The 18,808-nt window shown below is 38.7% G+C and overlaps 3 protein-coding genes across 4 annotated transcripts; 1 reads left to right on the forward strand and 2 right to left on the reverse strand.

Annotated features, from left to right (window-relative positions):
- Position 1: 1 nt before the first annotated feature.
- Positions 2 to 8,867, forward strand: LOC115975054. Of its 2 annotated transcripts, none has more exons than XM_031095692.1 (6): positions 2 to 363; positions 5,791 to 5,876; positions 6,355 to 7,617; positions 7,698 to 7,916; positions 7,993 to 8,117; positions 8,234 to 8,867. In XM_031095692.1, exons 1-6 carry the CDS (start codon positions 361 to 363, stop codon positions 8,434 to 8,436), a joined length of 1,899 nt encoding a protein of 632 aa, XP_030951552.1. In that variant the 5' UTR covers positions 2 to 360; the 3' UTR covers positions 8,437 to 8,867. The 2 variants fall into 2 exon arrangements, with proteins under 2 accessions (XP_030951552.1, XP_030951551.1); XM_031095691.1 differs by lacking the exon at positions 2 to 363 and adding an exon at positions 2,113 to 5,089.
- A 4,165-nt stretch (positions 8,868 to 13,032) lies between these two features.
- On the reverse strand, positions 13,033 to 14,469 carry LOC115961770 (uncharacterized protein At4g02000-like). Its single transcript, XM_031080693.1, has one exon. The coding sequence runs from the start codon at positions 14,467 to 14,469 to the stop codon at positions 13,033 to 13,035; it is 1,437 nt and encodes a 478-aa protein (XP_030936553.1).
- Positions 14,470 to 15,021: 552 nt separating this feature from the next.
- Positions 15,022 to 18,292, reverse strand: LOC115977781. Its single transcript, XM_031099800.1, has 5 exons — positions 17,773 to 18,292; positions 16,967 to 17,062; positions 16,824 to 16,872; positions 15,789 to 15,901; positions 15,022 to 15,251 (listed from the first exon to the last, which is right to left on the reverse strand). The coding sequence occupies exons 1-4, from the start codon at positions 18,109 to 18,111 to the stop codon at positions 15,813 to 15,815; spliced, it is 573 nt and encodes a 190-aa protein (XP_030955660.1). The 5' UTR covers positions 18,112 to 18,292; the 3' UTR covers positions 15,022 to 15,251; positions 15,789 to 15,812.
- Positions 18,293 to 18,808: the final 516 nt, after the last annotated feature.

Below are 18,808 nucleotides of genomic sequence, written 5' to 3' on the forward strand. Positions count from 1 at the left end.
GGCGGCAATGACATGAATAAAATCCCACGCTCAGTCCTTACGCGCCTCCACGCTCCCGTAAAATACTCGAACAGCAGTCCAACACAGATCCATCACTATCCATTTTCAACTATCCCCGGCCCCTATGGATTCGGCCCCCTACGCGCCTCAACTCCCATATCTCTAGTAGAGTAATTTTCTTTATTTCTCTCTCTTAGGGTTTCTGTTCTGTCCTCTGAGAGATTTCGACATATGGTGAAGCATCTATTTCCGCGACCTTAAAAATATCTCTTCCCATCGCTCTGGCGCTGCTGCTTAGCTTTGTCACTTTCCCGAGAATATTCCCGGATTTTATGGTGGTCCCTTCTCATTCTCTCCACTATGGTTAGTTACTTAGTGTTTATTTTTTTATTTATTTTTTTATAACGTCTGATTTGATTTTTCCCTTTCTTTCTTTTTGTTTTGTAATGGGTTTATTAGAAATAATTAACATTGATAGTTTGTTATGTTTGGCAGTTTCAGATTCTATGCCTTTACATGTGTTGTATGTGCAGCAGAAAACATGTGCCATTCTCAAAGCAAATATTTTTCTTTTTTTATTTTCTTAAGCATGTCCTGTACTTGTTCTCAGTATTGCATAAGAAACTTACTTTACCTGCAAACCTTCATTATTTTGTGTTTTTATATTTGGGGCTTTGTGGCAGAGCTTCAACATAGGCATGTCAATTAGAGAACTTTTGCTGCATCGTTATCGTCACTAGTCTCTATGAAGTCATTAATGTTGTATATATAGGTTGTAATAATGCTATTTGAGTTTGGAGAATATTGTTTTATAAAGTTTATAAAATGAAAATTCAAGTTCTGGAAGTTCTCGAATTTTCTAAGTGAAATTCAAAATTCAGTATTTTCGATCAATCGAAGTCTTTCCTCGATCGATCGAATTGATGAGTAAAATTTTTCTGGAGTATCGATGCTGGATTCCTGTTTGGTCGATCGAAAAGAGCATTCGATCGATAAAAAGGAACTCTCGATTGATCGAGACTCGTAAAATTGAATTTTCCATAGAATTTTTGGTAACTATTTGAACGTTTGAAAATGTTTCAAGTATTGTAAACGGTTTTATGAAATATTTTAACTCTCCATATGTGTCTTTTGGTGAAATATAACCCCTATAGGTATAAATAGAGGTTTATGTTCACTTAAAAAAAAAAAATCATCTCCCCAAAATAGTAAGTTACAAAGAAACATAAGAAATCTTGTAATCATTTTCTAGAATTGCTATCTGTAGAACCCAACAATTTGGTTGTATCCTAAGGACAAATTTGCGATAACTCTTTAGCAACAATAGTGTGGGGGCAAATATTGTCTAAGAAAAATGATATTGTGCCTCCAAGTTATCTATTTTCTGTTTGTCTTTTGTATAGACATTGTTCTGCCATCATTACTTTGTGTAATATCCCCTACAATTAATGCAACTTTTGCTGGTGCATCTATGAAATATGGATTTTGATTTTTTTGTTCTCTCTAAATTTCAAACTTGGTGTCCATTTGGCTTGATATTATAAGGTTTTTTTTTGTTGTTGTTGTTGTTGTTGTTATTGTTGTTGTTGTTGTTAACTTTTAGTTTTTATGTACAGTTTTTTATAACTTCACTTTTTCTCATTTTTCTGAAGTATTAAGTATACTTTACCACACTTTCAGCAAACAATTTTCAGCAAAAAGCTAGATAAGATGTTCCCATACAGACACTTGTTTGTCTTTGTTTGCTTGAAATTTTTCATTGAAGGAAAACATCAAACTCATGTTCTCATTGATAAAACATAAAATAAAATAAAAAACCCTAAAAGGACCTTGTACAGTGGAATTCAATAACCAAGCTGCTTCCCAAGTCTGCTTCAAGACCCTGCAATGATATCCATGTGCCTCCTTTGCTTGTTGATATGCAGAAACTGCAATGCAGTTTGTCTATAGTCCCATGCCAAGTCCTAGGGTTTGGTGATAGAACCCAAGGGCAAGAGAGATCTTAAGGATGAGAGAGAGGATGACGACTAGGGTTTTTTTTTTTTTTTTTTTTTTTTTTTTTTTTAGCGAATAGATGTGTGCCTCACTGTCTCGTTGTTAGTGTGTTGGTGTTTTTCCAGAATAGTACTCTTGAATACTGCAACCTAAAACCCTAGGACTAGGGTTTCTCCTCAATTGGTTGCCCACATGAGCCTGTCCAAAGCCCAAATGCCAACATCCTCCCACTCACCCGTAATAGGCAGGCCACTCTAAGCAGAATTATCTCTTATTTGCTTCCATCCACTTTTCCTATGTGTACAAGGGGAAATGGTCCTCGACTAGCCTAACCTGCAGCTTGGGACACTACAGCGAAGCTCCATCAAATCTAGCATAGTGTAACCCTTAAAGAAACTGTCTTGTTCTGCCCTAGAGATATCTGATCACATCAAATTGAGTGTCCTCAAATCCCTCATGTCTTATGAAAAACTCAGAGCCACACTCAAAACCACCAAAAATCACTTTGTCATGTACCCCACAATCATGTCCTAGACTCCTCAATCAAGTGAGACCAAAAATTTATCTAATTGGGACGAAGGCGAATTGTGATTATTCAACCAAGTAAAAGAACCCCCTTTAAAAAGCAAATCCAACATAGCTTGTTTTAATATAAATGCAGAAAAATCTTAAACCTTACATTGTTTTTGGTCCCCCTTCCTTTCACTTGGTAAACGGAAAATGTTAATACTCTCCCTATTGCACTAGGGTATGCTCCACCAACTATAAATTCATGTTTGCTTCTCCTAGAGCTACCTTCTAGTTGCATTTATTAACTCCTAAGTAAGCCCATTCAAAGTCATCTTTTGTGCTTAAAAATTTACAAGAAATAGAATACTCAGCTACTACCTCTTCAACATTTTTAACAACCTTTTTGTCCCACCTTAACAGATACCATCAGATTGAAAGGATCAAAAGTCTATTTAGGTCTAGGTTAAATTAGGATAAGTGTTATGAGTTTGTGAGTTAGGGTTGATAGGGTTTCAATCTAGGGTTTCAGGTATAAGTGGATCTGATAATGGTGGAAATTTTTGTGCTTGGGATGAATGGGAAATGAGAGAGCTGATTAGGGACTGTTTGAGGGAGTCCAACCTCCAAGAAAGGAGAAAACATTGAATTTGGGAGAGAGAGAATAAGAGAGAGCACAAAATGCTTCACTAAGCGTTACATGGGAGCTTATATACATTGCCAAACTCAATTGCGATTGCTTGGGCATTTCTAGCATGTGCTAAAGATGTGTAATTATATTTTAACATGTGTTAAATGAGCCCATAGACTACCTATATAAAAAGGAGAGCCCACAAACTGACTTTTACAAAGTAGGATTATCCACTAATTCATGTATGTGCTAGAATTATCTCTCTAATTAACTTTTACAAATGTGCTCAATCAAATTTAACACTTGAATTAGCTTTAATCTGAGCTCTAACTTGACCACTCAAGGTGCTGACATGTGTATGCTAGCTGGATGAAGTTTCCCTAGAAAAATGGGCCCCATTGAGCAAGCCAGTGCTGATTTCGACACTTATGATGCAAAAGGAATTGTCAATCGGCAGTTGCACTCTAGGGTGTCCCCACCAACTTGTTTTGGCACAATTCCCTTTCCTTTAGAACACCATGCCCATGAGGTGAGGGAACCTTTGCTGCATCTGGTGGAGAACTTCCCAAGTAGCTTCTTTTTGGAGGCCTTGCCACTTGACACATACTTTGGTGATAGATCAATTCCGCAACTTCTTACTCCTTTGTTGCAAATCTCTCTTGGGTTTCGGGGAAAACTCACCATCTTGATCAATAGGAGGTAAGATGGGTAAGGGGGCAATGTTTTTCCCAAGCTTGCGCTTGCGTACTTCGGTGTAGGATGAATATGAGAATCTTGAGGCAGTTCCAATATGTAAGCCCCTTTCCCAATCCTTTGGATGATTTTGAAAGGTCCAAAGAACCTAGCAGATAACTTCAAATGGTTGCAAAGGCCCATAGATTTTTGGATGTACGATTGCAACTCAAAAGGTCTGAATCCCCTAATTCAAATTCCTTCTCAGTTCGCTCCTTGCCGGCTTGGGACTTCATCTTCTTTTGAGCTACTGTGAGATTATGCTTTAAGGTAGCGAAGATTTGATTTTGAGTTTTCAAATGATCCTCCTGTGCTTTTACCTTTTTAGTGCCCAAAATATAGTCCATGAGCCTTGGGAGTGGAACCTTATACAATGCTTTGAATGGTGTCATCTTTGTTGTGGTGGGGTAATAGGTGTTGTACCAATATGTGGCTAAGGGCAGCCACTCCAACCATATTTTTGGTCTTTCACAAGCATAAGGTCATAGGTAATGCATAAGACTTTTATTCACGATTTTTCTTTGGCCATTCATATGCGGGTTGTAGGTGGTTGACATGGCCAATTGGGTTCCTTGGAGTTTAGACTACTCACTCCAAAAATTTCTGGTGAAGACTTGTATTTCTGATTAAAGCATAGAGAGAAATCTCTAATAATTTCTCACTTTGCTCTTCCTGGGGGGCAACCACTCTCTTCATAACTTCCTACGTAAAACTCTCATCTTTCTCCTTTAAAGTGGATTGAACATCCATCAAGAAGAGTTTGCGGTTTTACCTTCATGCTCGACATGCCATTTATTGTCACAATTATAGCATATCCCCTTCCGTTGTATCTCCTCCATTTGCACTTGAGAGATTCTTTGCAAGGGCATCTTTGTTTTTGGGTCCACCTTGATGTCATTCTTGGTAGGTTCTCCAAGAATGGAAGGCCTTCTGATTTCATGTGTGGCTTTAAATCTTTTCTTGATGACCAACATGTACTTCTCTTGAATTTTTTGAGACCAAATGCGGCATCGAGATGAATGGGGGTTCAACATCCTTACCAGAAGTCAAATTTCATCTTGCAAGCTAGTTAGAAGTAACTTAGCTTGTGTCTCCTTGAAAGACCCTTGATGCTGTTGGAGAGAGCTTTGAATTGAGCTTTCTAATGTGGCAATGTCAAGGTTTGCTTTAATTGTGCAAGTGCCTCTTCTGGGTCGTCATGGGCTGTTGTTCCAAAACAAAAGTGTAAGGCTCTAATGAAAGCTTCCCAAGTTGCAAATAATCTGGACTCCTCCCCATCTTGATATCAATTTTAGTGCCTCCTCTTCCATGTGGAAGGAAGCTATTTGGACCTATTGATGGTTTGAAGTGTTGTCAAACTTGAAAAATTGATTTGCTCTGTTGATCTAACATGAGGGGTCTTTGCCTTTGAATCTTGGAAAGTCTACCTAAATCGGTTTTGGGAAACCAAATGCATATTCCTCTTGGGAAGCAGCAAGTACCTCTGGTCTTTGTACTCCTTGATCCCTCATGAGGGTTGCCAAGGACTCCTTGATGTAATCTAGGTCAGACAATGAAACATGGCATTTAAAAATCCAATGGTCTTAAAAAAATCCCCACGTAATCACACAAAATCAAATAAATGCCACATTTCTCATATCTGACTAAAATTGGGGGGAATTGAACGATTTTTAAATGGAAGGGGATCTTATCTCTTGATCTAAATATTAGGATGTTCCTTTGGCAAGGAACTTGATTTTAGGTTTGCTTATATTTCACAAGGGAATAAATTCAGGTTGTAATGATGCAGTCATTGGTGTGGGTTTGGGGCATTGGCATGTATATGTACATATTTAAAATTTGTTACTTATCCATAGATGTATAATGATTATTTCATAGATATATGATAAGCATGCTCCAATTGCTGTGTATTTTTGTTGTTGCAGGTGACTATTTGTCAAAAGTGTGGTGACAGAGGCTTCTCTGTGGCATTGATCTACTGTGACAGATGTTCGGTTTATGCTCAACATCGGTATGATTTATTTGCAGTGTGTCTGTGTGTGTTGGTTTGCATTTTTGGCCATGTGTGTGCATTCATGAGTACGCCTAGATACAATTGTTCAAAAAAAAAAATAAATAAAAGAGTATGGCAGTATACTAGCATATTTAGTGCCTGTTTGGTATAGCTTATTTTTCAGGTTTGAAAAAGGGATTGTTTGAAAAAGTTGTACCTAAAAAAAGTGAAGTTTAAAAAAGCTGAACTTGTTTCTCAAAAAAAAAAAAAAACTGCACTTTAAAAAGTCTGGTCTGGAAATGTGTTACCAAATGAGCACTTGGACTATCAGACAAAATGGCTGATGCTGGTTGTTTGACTTGTTTCAAATGCTTTGAAAAGTTTATTTGTGTGAAATTTTTAAGTTAAAAGGAACAAATTATTTCGTATTATGGTTGTAATTTTTCTACTCAAATTGGGCTGTTGTGACTCTTGCCTTTTTTTTTCCCCCCCTCAGCTATTGCTTGGATGTGCTGCCTGCAACTTTTGATGAATATGTTATTTGGTTTTGTGCGGATTGTGAACCAAAGATTCAAAAGCTGTCTACTATCATCAATACCAATGCTCTCCCATCTGGAATAAGTCAATCTGTAAATTTGAAAAATGTGCAAGCGACCCAATCTAGAATAAGATTACAGAAGAATCTCGAAAGATTGAAGAAAAAGGTTAAAAAGACAAAGAATAAGAAGAAAAGAAAGGACATCACTGCCTCTGTGGCTAAAATGGGTAAACAAATATGTAAAAAAAGCCCTTCCCTTCAACTCAATAAGATGCATTCTGGTGATATCTTTGAAAAAGACAAGAAGCTTGGACAGGAGTTGCGAGTGATAGTGACAGATGGTGCCAATTACAATTATGAAGTCGAACTGGGACTGCATCTGAAAGATGGGCCCAACTTGGTTGAAGAGGCTGTATCTGTTGCTCTTCGATGTAATGAGACACTTGAGAATTGTGAAGGTCAGAAGGTTGGACAAGAGTTGGGACTGCATCTGAAAGATGGGACCAACTTGGTTGAAGAGGCCCTATCTTGTCACCCTTCTGTTCAATGCAATGAGATGCTTAAGAATTGTGAAGAAGGTCAGAAGGTTGGACAAGAGTTGGGGCTGCATCTGAAAGATGGGACCAACTTGCTTGAAGAGGCAATATCTGTTAACCCTTCTCTTCGATGCAGTGAGAAGCTTGAGAATTGTGAAGAAGGTCAGAAGGTTGGACAAGAGCTGGGACTGCATCTGAAAGATGAGAGCATCTTGGTCGAAGAGGCCGTATCTGTTAATCCTTCTCTTCGATGCAATGAGAAGCTTGAGAGTTGTGAAGATCAGAAGGTTGGACAAGAGTTGGGACTTCAGCTGAAAGATGAGACCAACTTGGTTGAAGAGGCTGTATCTGTTAACCCTTCTCTTCGATGCAATGAGACACTTGAGAATTGTGAAGAAGGTCAGAAGGTTGGACAAGAATTGGGACTACATCTGAAAGATGGGACCAACTTGGTTGAAGAGGCTGTATCTGTTAACCCTTCTCCTCGCTGCAATCAGAGGCTTGAGAACTGTGAAGAAGGTCAGAAGCCTGGACACAAATTCATTGTGGATCTGAAAGATGAGACCAAGTTTGTTAAAGAGGCTGAATATGTTAAAACCTCTCAAATAGCTACCAGTGACCCTTCCAATACCTTAGAACAAAAATGTTACGTTACTGCACAGCCTATCATTGATCCTATCTGGAGGTACTCCTTCCCCCCATGAATTTAAAGTTGCTCATCTGATGCAGCATTTAAACTTGTGCATTACTTTATCCTTTTGACAGGGGAAGTTTTTGTATCCGCAACAGAAGTTCTGGAGCTGTTGGCCTTGTAGCTCATTTGTCTTGCCTGGCATGCTATAAAGTGTGTGAGGAGGCAAAACTAATGCCGGAGTTGCTATATGCTGAACTGTTTCGTAGGTCAGATGTGTGGCCAAAAGGTTTTGAGAAGCAGGGCCCATCCGACCAGAGTATTGCTCTTTATTTCTTTCCAAAGAATGAAAGGTGATGGTTTCAATAATGTTTCATGAGCTTCCTCTCACTTTAGGTTCTTCTAAATGTTAAAGTTACATTGTTACAGTGATGGAAAGGCTTTTGGGAGCCTGGTGGATAGCATGATTAGCCAAGACCTTGCCATGAGATCCATGGTGCAAAATGCAGAACTTTTGGTTTTCGCTTCTACTGTACTTCCTGCGCAATATAGGAGTGAGCCCACTTGTCTTTATTTGCTTAAAAAGCTATCTCGACCCTTTTATTAAACATCAATTTATCTTATTTTTCTGCAGATAGTTAAACTATTTCTTGAATTATTTTATTTGCAGGATTTCAGGCAAAGTTTTATTTGTGGGGGGTGTTTAGGAGAAAGCAAGTGTCACATGTAACAAATACATTTGTCCCTGAAGTGGAGAAAACCCGTACAAATGCCTTAACCTGGGATAGGCGGCCGAGTTCTACCAGTCTTTTAAGTAGCAGTGATAGCCATGGTTCTGATTCACTGTATTCTTTTTGTGCTTCAGTGTTTTGATTTCGTTCATTAGAATCTGTATAGTTTTTGTTGCTCTCTCTCTCTCTGCAACAGGGCCATGATATGGAGTAGAAATTTGAATTGCATACTAGAGATAAATCCATGGAGTGTCCTAATCCTTTGGGCAGCAACTTTCAGACACGAAAAGAGAGAGAGAGAGAGAGAGAAGGGGGGGGAGGGTGTTGAACTATCTCTAAATATAAATAGAAGAATCCCGAATTAGCAACTATCCACAAGTGTCAATTCATTCAGGCAAGAGAGCAACAATTGTTTTGTTTTCACATGTTAGCTAAAATAGGTTATTGGGAATAGGCTTTCATCTCTACATGCATTTGTTATAGCAAATAAAGAATTTGTAGTTGATGGTCAAGGTAGTGTAATTAATACTAGAGCGAATATTATTGAATGTGTTAACCTTGGTATGGAATGTACTCATGAATGCCCCTAGACTTTTTTTTTTTTGAGAAGCAAATTGAATCGACTATTATTAATATGAAGGTTAGCCGGCGTCGGCTAAGAGTACAGGTAAAATGTGGGATGGAACCTCCTCCATCCAAACTACTAAACCGCTAACATGTCTAGCATGTCTAGCAAGGCTGTGTGCTACAGAATTCTTATTTCTTCTAACATGAGAACTTCTAAAACTGAGAAAAGATTCTGCATGCAATTTTATCTCCTCAATGAGGTTACCATAGGAGGCTAGGGACTGCTCCTCCGCTTGAATTGCTCTGTTGATGATCTCCGAATCACCCTCTAAGATTACCGTGCTAAGGCTGAGCTCCCTTGCAAACATGATGGCTCTTCTTGCAGCTGCTGCCTCCACGTCTGCCACTATCTGAGGAAGAGGAATGTTCTCTGCTAGTGAGGCAAGAACCTCTCCCATACTGTCACGGACCACAACTCCCAAACCTGCACTGTTTGAGTCCCGAAACACTGCTCCATCATAGTTAATCTTTAGGAATGGACTTCGTGGGGGAGACCAGTTCACTGCTGTGTGGATATTTGTCGTCTCAGTAGCTGACTTCGCTGGTTGCACCCGACTATAATCTTGCAACTGCTGTCGAGCACCGGCCGCTATATGACCGAGCAGAGTTGCTGAGTTACTGCTAACTCTAATTTGGTTTCTTCGATGCCATAACATCCAAACAACCGTGGCAAACAATTCCAAGTCAAGCCCGGCCTCATGAACATGCAGTATAAGTTTTTGGAAATCATCCCAATGGCCTGTGTTCCTAAAGTTCCAACACATATCCGATTCCCAGACTTCGTTCAAACAGGGGCACAACCACAAGGCATGAAGGACGTCCTCTGAATGTGCCTTGCAGTGATCACAGATCTCTTCCTGAAGCACCTGCCGTTTGACCAAATTGGATTTAACTGGGATGGCATTTCTTGCAGCCCTCCACATAAAGTTTCGGACTTTTGGTGGTACCGAGAGGCTCCAAATGATCTTCCAAAGTTTCTGTGGTGGGGCAAGATTTGTATTAAGAGGGTCTGAGTTCTCCTTCTCCTTTGCAAGTAAACTATATCCTGATTTAACCGTGTAGGTTCCAGATTGTGTATGAGGCCATACCATTTTATCTCTAGCTGAAACGTCACCAAGTGAGATGCCCCGAATCAGTTGGACCTCTTCTGGCTTGAATAAAGCATGTAGCAAGTCCTCATCCCAGTTTAGTGTTTGGGCATTGATCAAGGAATTAACCTTTACTTCTGGAAAATCAATCCCCATCGGATTACTCACCCTTGGTGTAGAGATAGACGGCAGCCAAGCATCACTCCAAATGCTGATGTCCTTGCCATTTCCCACCCTCCATCTCCCTCCTTTTTTCAAAACTTCCCTTCCTTTCAATATCCTGCGCCAAGCATAGGACCCTTTGGCTGAATCCGAAGCTTCCAATATAGAACAATTTGGGAAGAACTTAGCTTTGAAAACCCGATAGAAAAGTGAGTTTTCATTGTGAAGGAGCCGCCAAGCCTGTTTTGCTAGGAGAGCATCATTGAACAAAGCCAAGTCTTTGAAGCCCATACCTCCCTCCTTTTTCGATTTACACATAGTGCTCCACTTTACCCAATGGATCTTGCGTCTATCTCCTATTTGGCCCCACCAAAATTTTCTAATAAGACCCTCAATTTCATTGCATAATCCCACCGGAAATTTGAAGCAAGACATAGTATATGTGGGAATGGCTTGAACAACGGCTTTTATGAGCACTTCCCTCCCAGCTTGAGATAGCAATTTTTCCCCCCATCCTTGAAGTTTTTTCCAAACACTCTCCTTTATATATTCAAAACTTGCTTTCTTCCTTCTCCCTATCAAAGAGGGCAAGCCCAAATACTTCTCATAGCTTCTAATTTCTGGAACTCCTAGAGCATTTTTGATGTATTGCTTTCTCTCTAGCTTAGTTGATTTGCTAAAGAAAATGGTGGTTTTGCTTTTGTTGATGTGCTGCCCCGAGTATTTGCTATAGGTATCCAAGAGTTCCAAAACTTTGTCACATTCCTGAGGAGTAGATCTGCAAAATAACAAGCTATCATCTGCAAAGAAAAGATGGGTTAGTTTGGGACCATTTTTGCAAAGTGAGTATCCATGAATTTCTCCTTGCCCAGCTGCTTGTGAAAATAGACCATGCAAACCCTCAGTGCACAACAAGAATAGGAAAGGAGAGAGAGGATCTCCTTGCCTAATTCCTCGGGTTGGCTTGATCATTCCTTTGGGCTCACCATTCACCAATACAGAATAGGATACAGTTTTTACCCCCACCATCATCAACTGAATCCACCTTTCTGTAAACCCCATTCGCCTCATAACTGCTTCCAAGAAAGACCATTCCACTCTGTCATACGCCTTACTCATGTCTAACTTAACTGCCATATATCCATCCTTTTTGGACTTGTGATTCTGCATGCTATGAAAACTCTCAAAAGCAACCAAAATATTATCAGAAATAAGGCGACTCTTTGTAAAGGCACTTTGATGTTCTGTTATGAGATTGGGCAAAAAAATTTTCAACCTATTAGCCAATACTTTAGAAAAAATCTTATACAGCACATTACAAAGGCTTATCGGTCTAAATTCAGAAACTAATTCCAGGTTTTTTACTTTGGGGATTAGGGAGATGAAAGTATGATTCAAATGACAAGGGAACATGGCTGTATTAAGGAATTGTAGGATAGTGGTTGTTACCTCATCACCAATCAAAGGCCAAAAGTGTTGGAAAAAGAGTGGGGGCATTCCATCCGGACCTGGTGCCTTAAGAGGGGCTATCTGTTTCATTGCTTCGTGTACTTCCCAAGCCTTAAAATCAGTTGATAGCTTCTCATTCATTTGTGCACTAACTCGAGTTTCAATAGTCAACAAAACTTCTTCAGGAAACGTGGGATTAGCGGAAGTGAAGAGATCTTTGTAATATTGGATGATGATATCTGCTACTTCCTCACTATTTGCACTCCATTGCCCATTAGGATTTCTAAGCTTATGAATGAAATTTTTCCGGTACCTGTTGGTTGCTTTGCTATGAAAAAACCGTGTGTTACGGTCTCCTTGTACTGCCCATTGAATTTTGGAACGTTGCAGCCACATTCGATTCTCTCTATCCAAGAGAATTTCAATTTCACTCTTCAATTCCCTCACCCTACTATTCAATCCCGACTCCATTGCAATTTTTTCCGCCTCAACTAATTGTCTTCTCTTTTTTTCCAACTCATTCTTAACACTACCAAACTTCTCATGGCTCCACTTTGTGAGTTCGACACCACATTTCTCAATTTTTCCAAGGATCTGATTGTTGGAATGATCGGAATCATTGGTTAGCCATACGGCTTCAACTGTATCAGAGCAACCCTTGTCGGACAGCCACATCTCCTCAAATCTGAAAATTTTCTTCTTACGAACCACCTTCAATTCTGTGAGGGTGATCAAAAGTGGGCGGTGATCAGATGAATCTGAATGAAGATGATGAACTTGTGCCCCTGCAAATTTTGTGAGCCACTCATAATTAGCTAATCCCCGATCAAGTCTTTCCCACACTGAGTGTCCCGCTGCATAATGCTTGCTCCATGTAAATTGAGGTCCTACAAAACCGAGATCAAGAAACCCACATTCGTCAACAACATCTCGGAAAAGCTGCATTTGGGGTTGTGATCTCATACTTCCTCCATGTTTTTCATTACTCCTTAAAAGCTCGTTAAAATCTCCTGCACAAAGCCAAGGGAGGTTAAAACGAGAGTTTAACAATCTTAACTTCGCCCAAGCTTCATGCCTCAAATGTGTTACTGGTTCCCCATAAAATCCTGTAAATCTCCATGCACCCTCCTTTCCTTTGTTAATAATTGAATCAATATGGTTTTTTGAGAAAGTCTCCACTGTAACATCAATAGTATTTTTCCAAAACAACGCCAAACCTCCTCCCCTATTTTCTCGAGTCATAACAAACACCTGATCAAACTCCAATTTCCGTTTAATATCTTTCAGCCTTGCTTCATCTGACCATGTCTCGGCTAAAAACATGATAGAGGGATCTTTTGCCCGGACTAAAACACCAAGCTCCTTCTCTACACGTAGGTTCCCAAGCCCACGACAGTTCCACACTAGGCAACTCATTGTTCCTGGCGGGGCTGAGCACCAGCCTCCACCATTTGAATAGAGATTTCTTCATCATTCTTCAAAACCTGTTTTTTACTACAAGGTAAATCGGAATGATTATCAGTAGCTGAGAAAGTTCGTTTGCCTAGACTTGAGAAAACATCCTGACTTGGTTGCTGCGTGATCTGCCCCCTGCCTAGCCGTGTCCACGTGCCTGTTTTTTTGGTTACCCTAGCCACTTCAAACTCCTCACGTGACATAGGGTTTGAGATAGAATTGTTAGCATTAGGTTTAGCATGGGCCGCCTCTCCTCCTTGAATGCTATTGGTGGACTTTCTCGGACCATAAATTGTATTTACTCCAGATGTTGTTGTTGGGGTTACTGACTTTATGGCACCAGATATTTCGGAATCATTAATCCCTATTATTTCTGAATTCAATTGGACTGAGAATTGTGGGAAATTAATGGGGGCTGGAGAGTTAATATCCCTTTCATCGTTTTCTGAAAATTGAGGGACATTAATGTTCTCGGTTTTTTCCTTTAATTGAGCATTCAATTTCTTATCCGTAGGATCCGGAATTTGCACCACCGTGGGCTCCTCCCTGACTCGTGGAGTAGCATTTGGTTCGCCCCCTTCCTTTGGCCTGGCTTCTGTTGGCTGCACGTTTTGGGCTGCTCGTTTTTGACTGAAAAATCCGGGGACAGCCACCACATTCCGTTTGGACGGGAAAAAGGGTGGAGCATGTAGTGATGGCCCGAATTGCTTTTGTGTTTCTTCTAAGCTACCTTCACTATCCAGCCAAATTCCACAATCGCGGTCTGTGTGATTCATTCTACCACACCAATAGCAAATGTTGGGAAGGCGCTCGTACTTAAAAGTTACCCAGGATTTCTTACCATTCTCCATAGACACCACTCTACCCCGACAAAGAGGTAGTGAGATGTCCAACTCCACACGGATCCTCATGAAATTACTTCCCTCCGTTTCAGTTGGATCATTAGAATGAATCACTTGTCCAACAACTTCACAGATTTTCTCCGCCGCCTTAGTATTTATAAACTTATAGGGAAGTCCATGGACTTGTACCCAAAAGCGAGTCTTCTCAAATTTCAATTCTTCCAAGGCCGTGCTCTTATCGTATTTTTGCATTATTACCAAGTGCTTATCAAAACACCATGGTTCGGCATTGAGGACTTTCTCTACTTCAATTTCGCTTTCAAAAATGAACAATACCACATGGTCTCCCAAATTTTTAATCTTGAAACCATTTCTTGAACGCCACAGTGGAGTGAACGTTTTTGCAATGGCCTCAGTGTTAAGAGCCCTTTTTGTGAGAAACTTTGCTGCAATGACATGTTCGTTCGAGATGAATTCTTCTTCTAATTGACATCCCGGACCTTCTCTCTCCGATAATGATAGTTTCATCCAACTCTGAGATAATTCCTCCATTATCTCAAATTTTTCTAGGCAATAGAAAATTTAGAGAAGAAAAAAGTGTTTCCCTATTCCCTTGAAGAAAACCCAACTAGCCACCGAACTAACACTGTTAGTGCGGGGAGAAACAAAGAGCCTTCGTAGAAGGTACAGCTATTCTACTGCCTAAGAAAAGTCAGGGGAGCTTTCTTAGTTGCAAAGAAAGGAGCAATAATTATTTTCTTGTTGTAATTGGTGAATTCTCCAAAACTCAAATAACTGGAGAGATGAAATTTAGATAAATTTACCTGAATAATTCAGAATAATAGATTTTTTTTTTTAATAAAAAAAATCCAACTTAGGTAGGAACCTAGTTAAACTTTCAGTTAACTTTTAAGTTGCTTTCTCTCCCTCTACTTATTCTGTTCCTCTACTTATGTCCATGATGAATTGTGAATATACAAGTCATTACTTATTATCATTTAAGAGGACTAGTGTTATCACCCCCAAGAGTTAGTTGTATTATTACGGTCAACTAAAGACGATTGAACTGAAATTTTTTCTCTTCAGAAATCATAGCCCGAGGTATTCACTATTCAATGGACAATGGTGCTCATTATGTATTAGATACAGTTCAGAAATAGTCTTTTTTATTGGTAAAAATAGCATTTTTAATCCTAAGAAAGAAACGCATTTGTCCTTATGAAGTAAAAATCAGCAGCAGTTCTATAGCAGATGTCTCCATTTCACCTCGTTCACTAATTGTAATAGACTGTAGATCCTCTAGAATCCAGACTGATTCTCTCAAATATCAATTCCTGGAAAACAGAATTCAACAGTAAATTATCAAAATTTGATTCCTTGATAGACAGGTAAGAGAGTTGCTTGCCACAAAAGTTCCATTAAATTTTAATATCCAATGGAAAATTCAATTCCCACACAAAGTAAAAGGAAAATATGTCTTGAATAAAGTAATTCATTAAAGTGTCGTGAATACAAATGAACTATTCACAGAATCTGCTGAGAATAATTCTCTCCTTTTTTTGGGCCCAGAAATTCTCCATTATTGTTATAACGGTCCAAAATTCATAAGAGGGAAAAAGAATCTCATTGTTCATTTTTGGAACTTCTTTTCCTGTGAATAGTATCGCCAGCCAAACCTTCTAAACCAAGATAGAATAGCACCGAGATGTATTATCTGGTTAAACCTTAAACATAGGTTTACTGTAGTTAATACTTTTTTAAACAGATAACCTACAGGGGAAAGAGTTAACAAAAGGCCTGAGTTCTTGGATAACTGTACTGCATGACTGGTACACACCAATAACGAAAGACGCCTAGCATAAAGTACTCACCTGAAATGTCTTGTTACCAGATGGCTAAGCTGATGAAATCCCAAAACGACTTTGAAGATTATTAATTGCTTTCTCACAGGATTCTGAAAGCTCAACAATTGATGTTTTGCATGCTGAAAAATTCAAATAAAAACAAAGAATGCATCCCAAAGGAATCAGATAATGGTTTATAAACTGCTGACACAAATTCAAATGGTAGCCCAAGTTAGTATTCACATTATCATTATGCTTCGTATTTATGACTTTTAACACACCTAAAGTCATACAGTAATGCTGTCTTGTAGTAATTTTCTCATTACTGTCAGTTTGAATAAGAAGAATAATGCATGTCTTCAATCTCATCCAAAAATACATGGTAATTGGTAACGATATAGGATGATGTATCCAAAAGTCCATCTAGAGTCTATAAAAAAGAGTTCTATTTGAAGTTAACACATGCACAAGTACATGAACATGTGCAAACTTGCATATCCTCATGCATAGTTCTGGATTAAATATCACATATATAAAAGTGTATATAATGACATGTTATTTAAAATTCTAATTGATGTGACACAGTATACATTGTCATATAGAAGAAATACAATCTATCCATGAAATACACTCATCTCCATTTCACTAGGATCCTAATTCTCATAAGGATATATGATCATTAGATCCAACCTCCAAGTTTGGAATACGCTAATCATAAATAGGATGTAAATGGATCATAAACTGTTGTGCAGTTTCTCTGCTCAAGTGCATCAGCCATGACCACTATTATTCGTAACTCATAAAGCATCACAAAGCAATATCCAGATGTCATTAACAACAATAAGGCATATGCAATTCACAAGTTCTTTTCCTTCAAAGTAGCATTAAATCTAGATACATAACTTTTTTCTTGACTACTGAGTTGATAGGTTATGATATGGTGATGCCAATGGCGATCCCATGTGAAAGTTGATGTTACACTAATCACAATCTACCATCCCACATGTTGTGAAATTTCTTATGTTTGTAGCATTGTTGTGAAACCAAGATATAGAAACATACCACGAGATGCACTGGCTTGTGCATCTGCCTTGAACTCTGCATACGAAGCCTGAAAAATACTATCATTAGCTTACACACTTTGTGGAATTACTTAAGCACACAAGAAATACTCAACTTGTGTTTGTGACAAAGGAAACGCTTACCTGCATTGCTTCCCGACTTTCACTAATCCGTTCAGACATTTTCTTGTATTCCTTCTCTGCTTCATCCATCGTTTGTTGGCATGCTTGGGTCTGAATCTATTAAATTATAAAAATAAATAAATAAATAAATAAAAAAAGAGGGAACCAAATAATTAGCCAAGAAAAACCTTGCTAACACAGCAGTTCACACAAAGGAGAATAGAAATACTTTTCAACTATTAGTGAAAGCGGTTCATGAAAACCTGTGGAAGCTTGAGAAACGGTAAAAGCATAAGATACAAATCGAACAATACAAATTTCAAAAAAACTAAACCTTAGTCAAACCATAATTACACTTGAAATTTTGTTGAATCACTCATAATTTGAGATGATTCGTTAGCTATAAGCAAAAATTGAAGAACAATATTGAAGTTACTGAAGCCTGTCTAGGCTATTAGCACTGTCTTCTAAAGTAGTTGAGAAACTCTAATGGAATCTTCTAATTCAAATCTCTCTCTCTCTCTCTCTCTCTCTCTCTCTCTCTCTCTCATGCCAAAGAAATTAGAGATTTGATTAGCATAACTAGAGGATTTGAAAATAGAATTTCGGCAAACAAAGTCAAATTTCGTATGAGATTATTTTGAACAGAACAGATCGACAATCAACAGGTGAAAGAAACAGGTAAGTATAAAAATCAGAAATCATCGAATATCCAAAACTTTTTCTTCAATTTTATTTATTTATTTATTTATTTATTATATATACAGGAATCTGTTTGGCAGATGAGAAAGCGAAAGAAAAGAAAGGAAGAAAGAATTGATTCGGACCTTGAAGCGCTTGTGGAGGCGAGAGTGGGAAGCCTGGAGATCCTTGATGATCTCAGAGTGAGAGTGCTCGATGTGGCGCTTGAGATGGTCGAGGCGCGAAGAGGCGAGGTCTTTGAGATCGGAGATGGTGCCTAGGGTTTTCACAGCGGCGATAGTAGGCTGCGATTTGTCGGCATTCTTGTTCTTTGAGGTGGAGACCGTACTCTTCTTCTTCTTCTTGTCGCTGATGATGGTGAACAATGGCGATTTCGGAGACTCGTTTGGAGAAGAAGAAGGAAAATCCGCCATTTCTGTTGGCGTTTCCAGAAGTGAGGACTTGCGGTTCACTTTCTTCTTCATATCTCTCTCTCTCTCTTCAAAATTTTGGAGCAGAGTTTGTATTTTGGAATTCAGTGAATGAAGAGTCAGTGTGAGTTTGAGCGGGTAATTTTTATTTTCAAATTGGAAAAATGCTAAGCTAGTGTCTGTTATTCGGTGGGTTTCTCACATTGGTCACTTTGGGTACATGGATTGGCTTTAGATATTTTATACCTAGTAAAAACAGATTGGGTTTTTAATTTTTATGGACTATCTAAGATTCTAAGTTATTTCTTCTCTCTCTTAAATAAAAAGTTATTTCTTCAATTCTCATCATATGACTAAATTATATTTTAAATTTTGCAAAATCATCAAAAAATTGTTAGCAGCTCAACCTCTATCAATTTTAATAAGGGTTTCCAATAATGAATAGTAATGAAGCGGGGTTGTTATGTGTGGACCCATCCTAGTCTTGAGCCTAATAGTATGTCATAAGCCCTTTTAGACAAATTCATAGGCCAGGGCATAGAAAGGAATTGTCGCATGGTTATAGATTTAAAAACCACTTGAATCACATTTGCAAAGGAATTAGTTTGTTCTAAATCTAGAATTAAGGTATGTTATTGGAAAGGTATTAGGAACCCAGCATCACCCAATCATGTAGTTGGCATTCACTTTTATTATTGGACTATATCTAGATGGGCCTCACTAAGGAAGCCTACCTAAAAACATACAAATC

Source organism: Quercus lobata, chromosome 2 (assembly GCF_001633185.2).
Source record: "Quercus lobata isolate SW786 chromosome 2, ValleyOak3.0 Primary Assembly, whole genome shotgun sequence".
NCBI classification, from domain to species: Eukaryota; Viridiplantae; Streptophyta; class Magnoliopsida; order Fagales; family Fagaceae; genus Quercus; species Quercus lobata.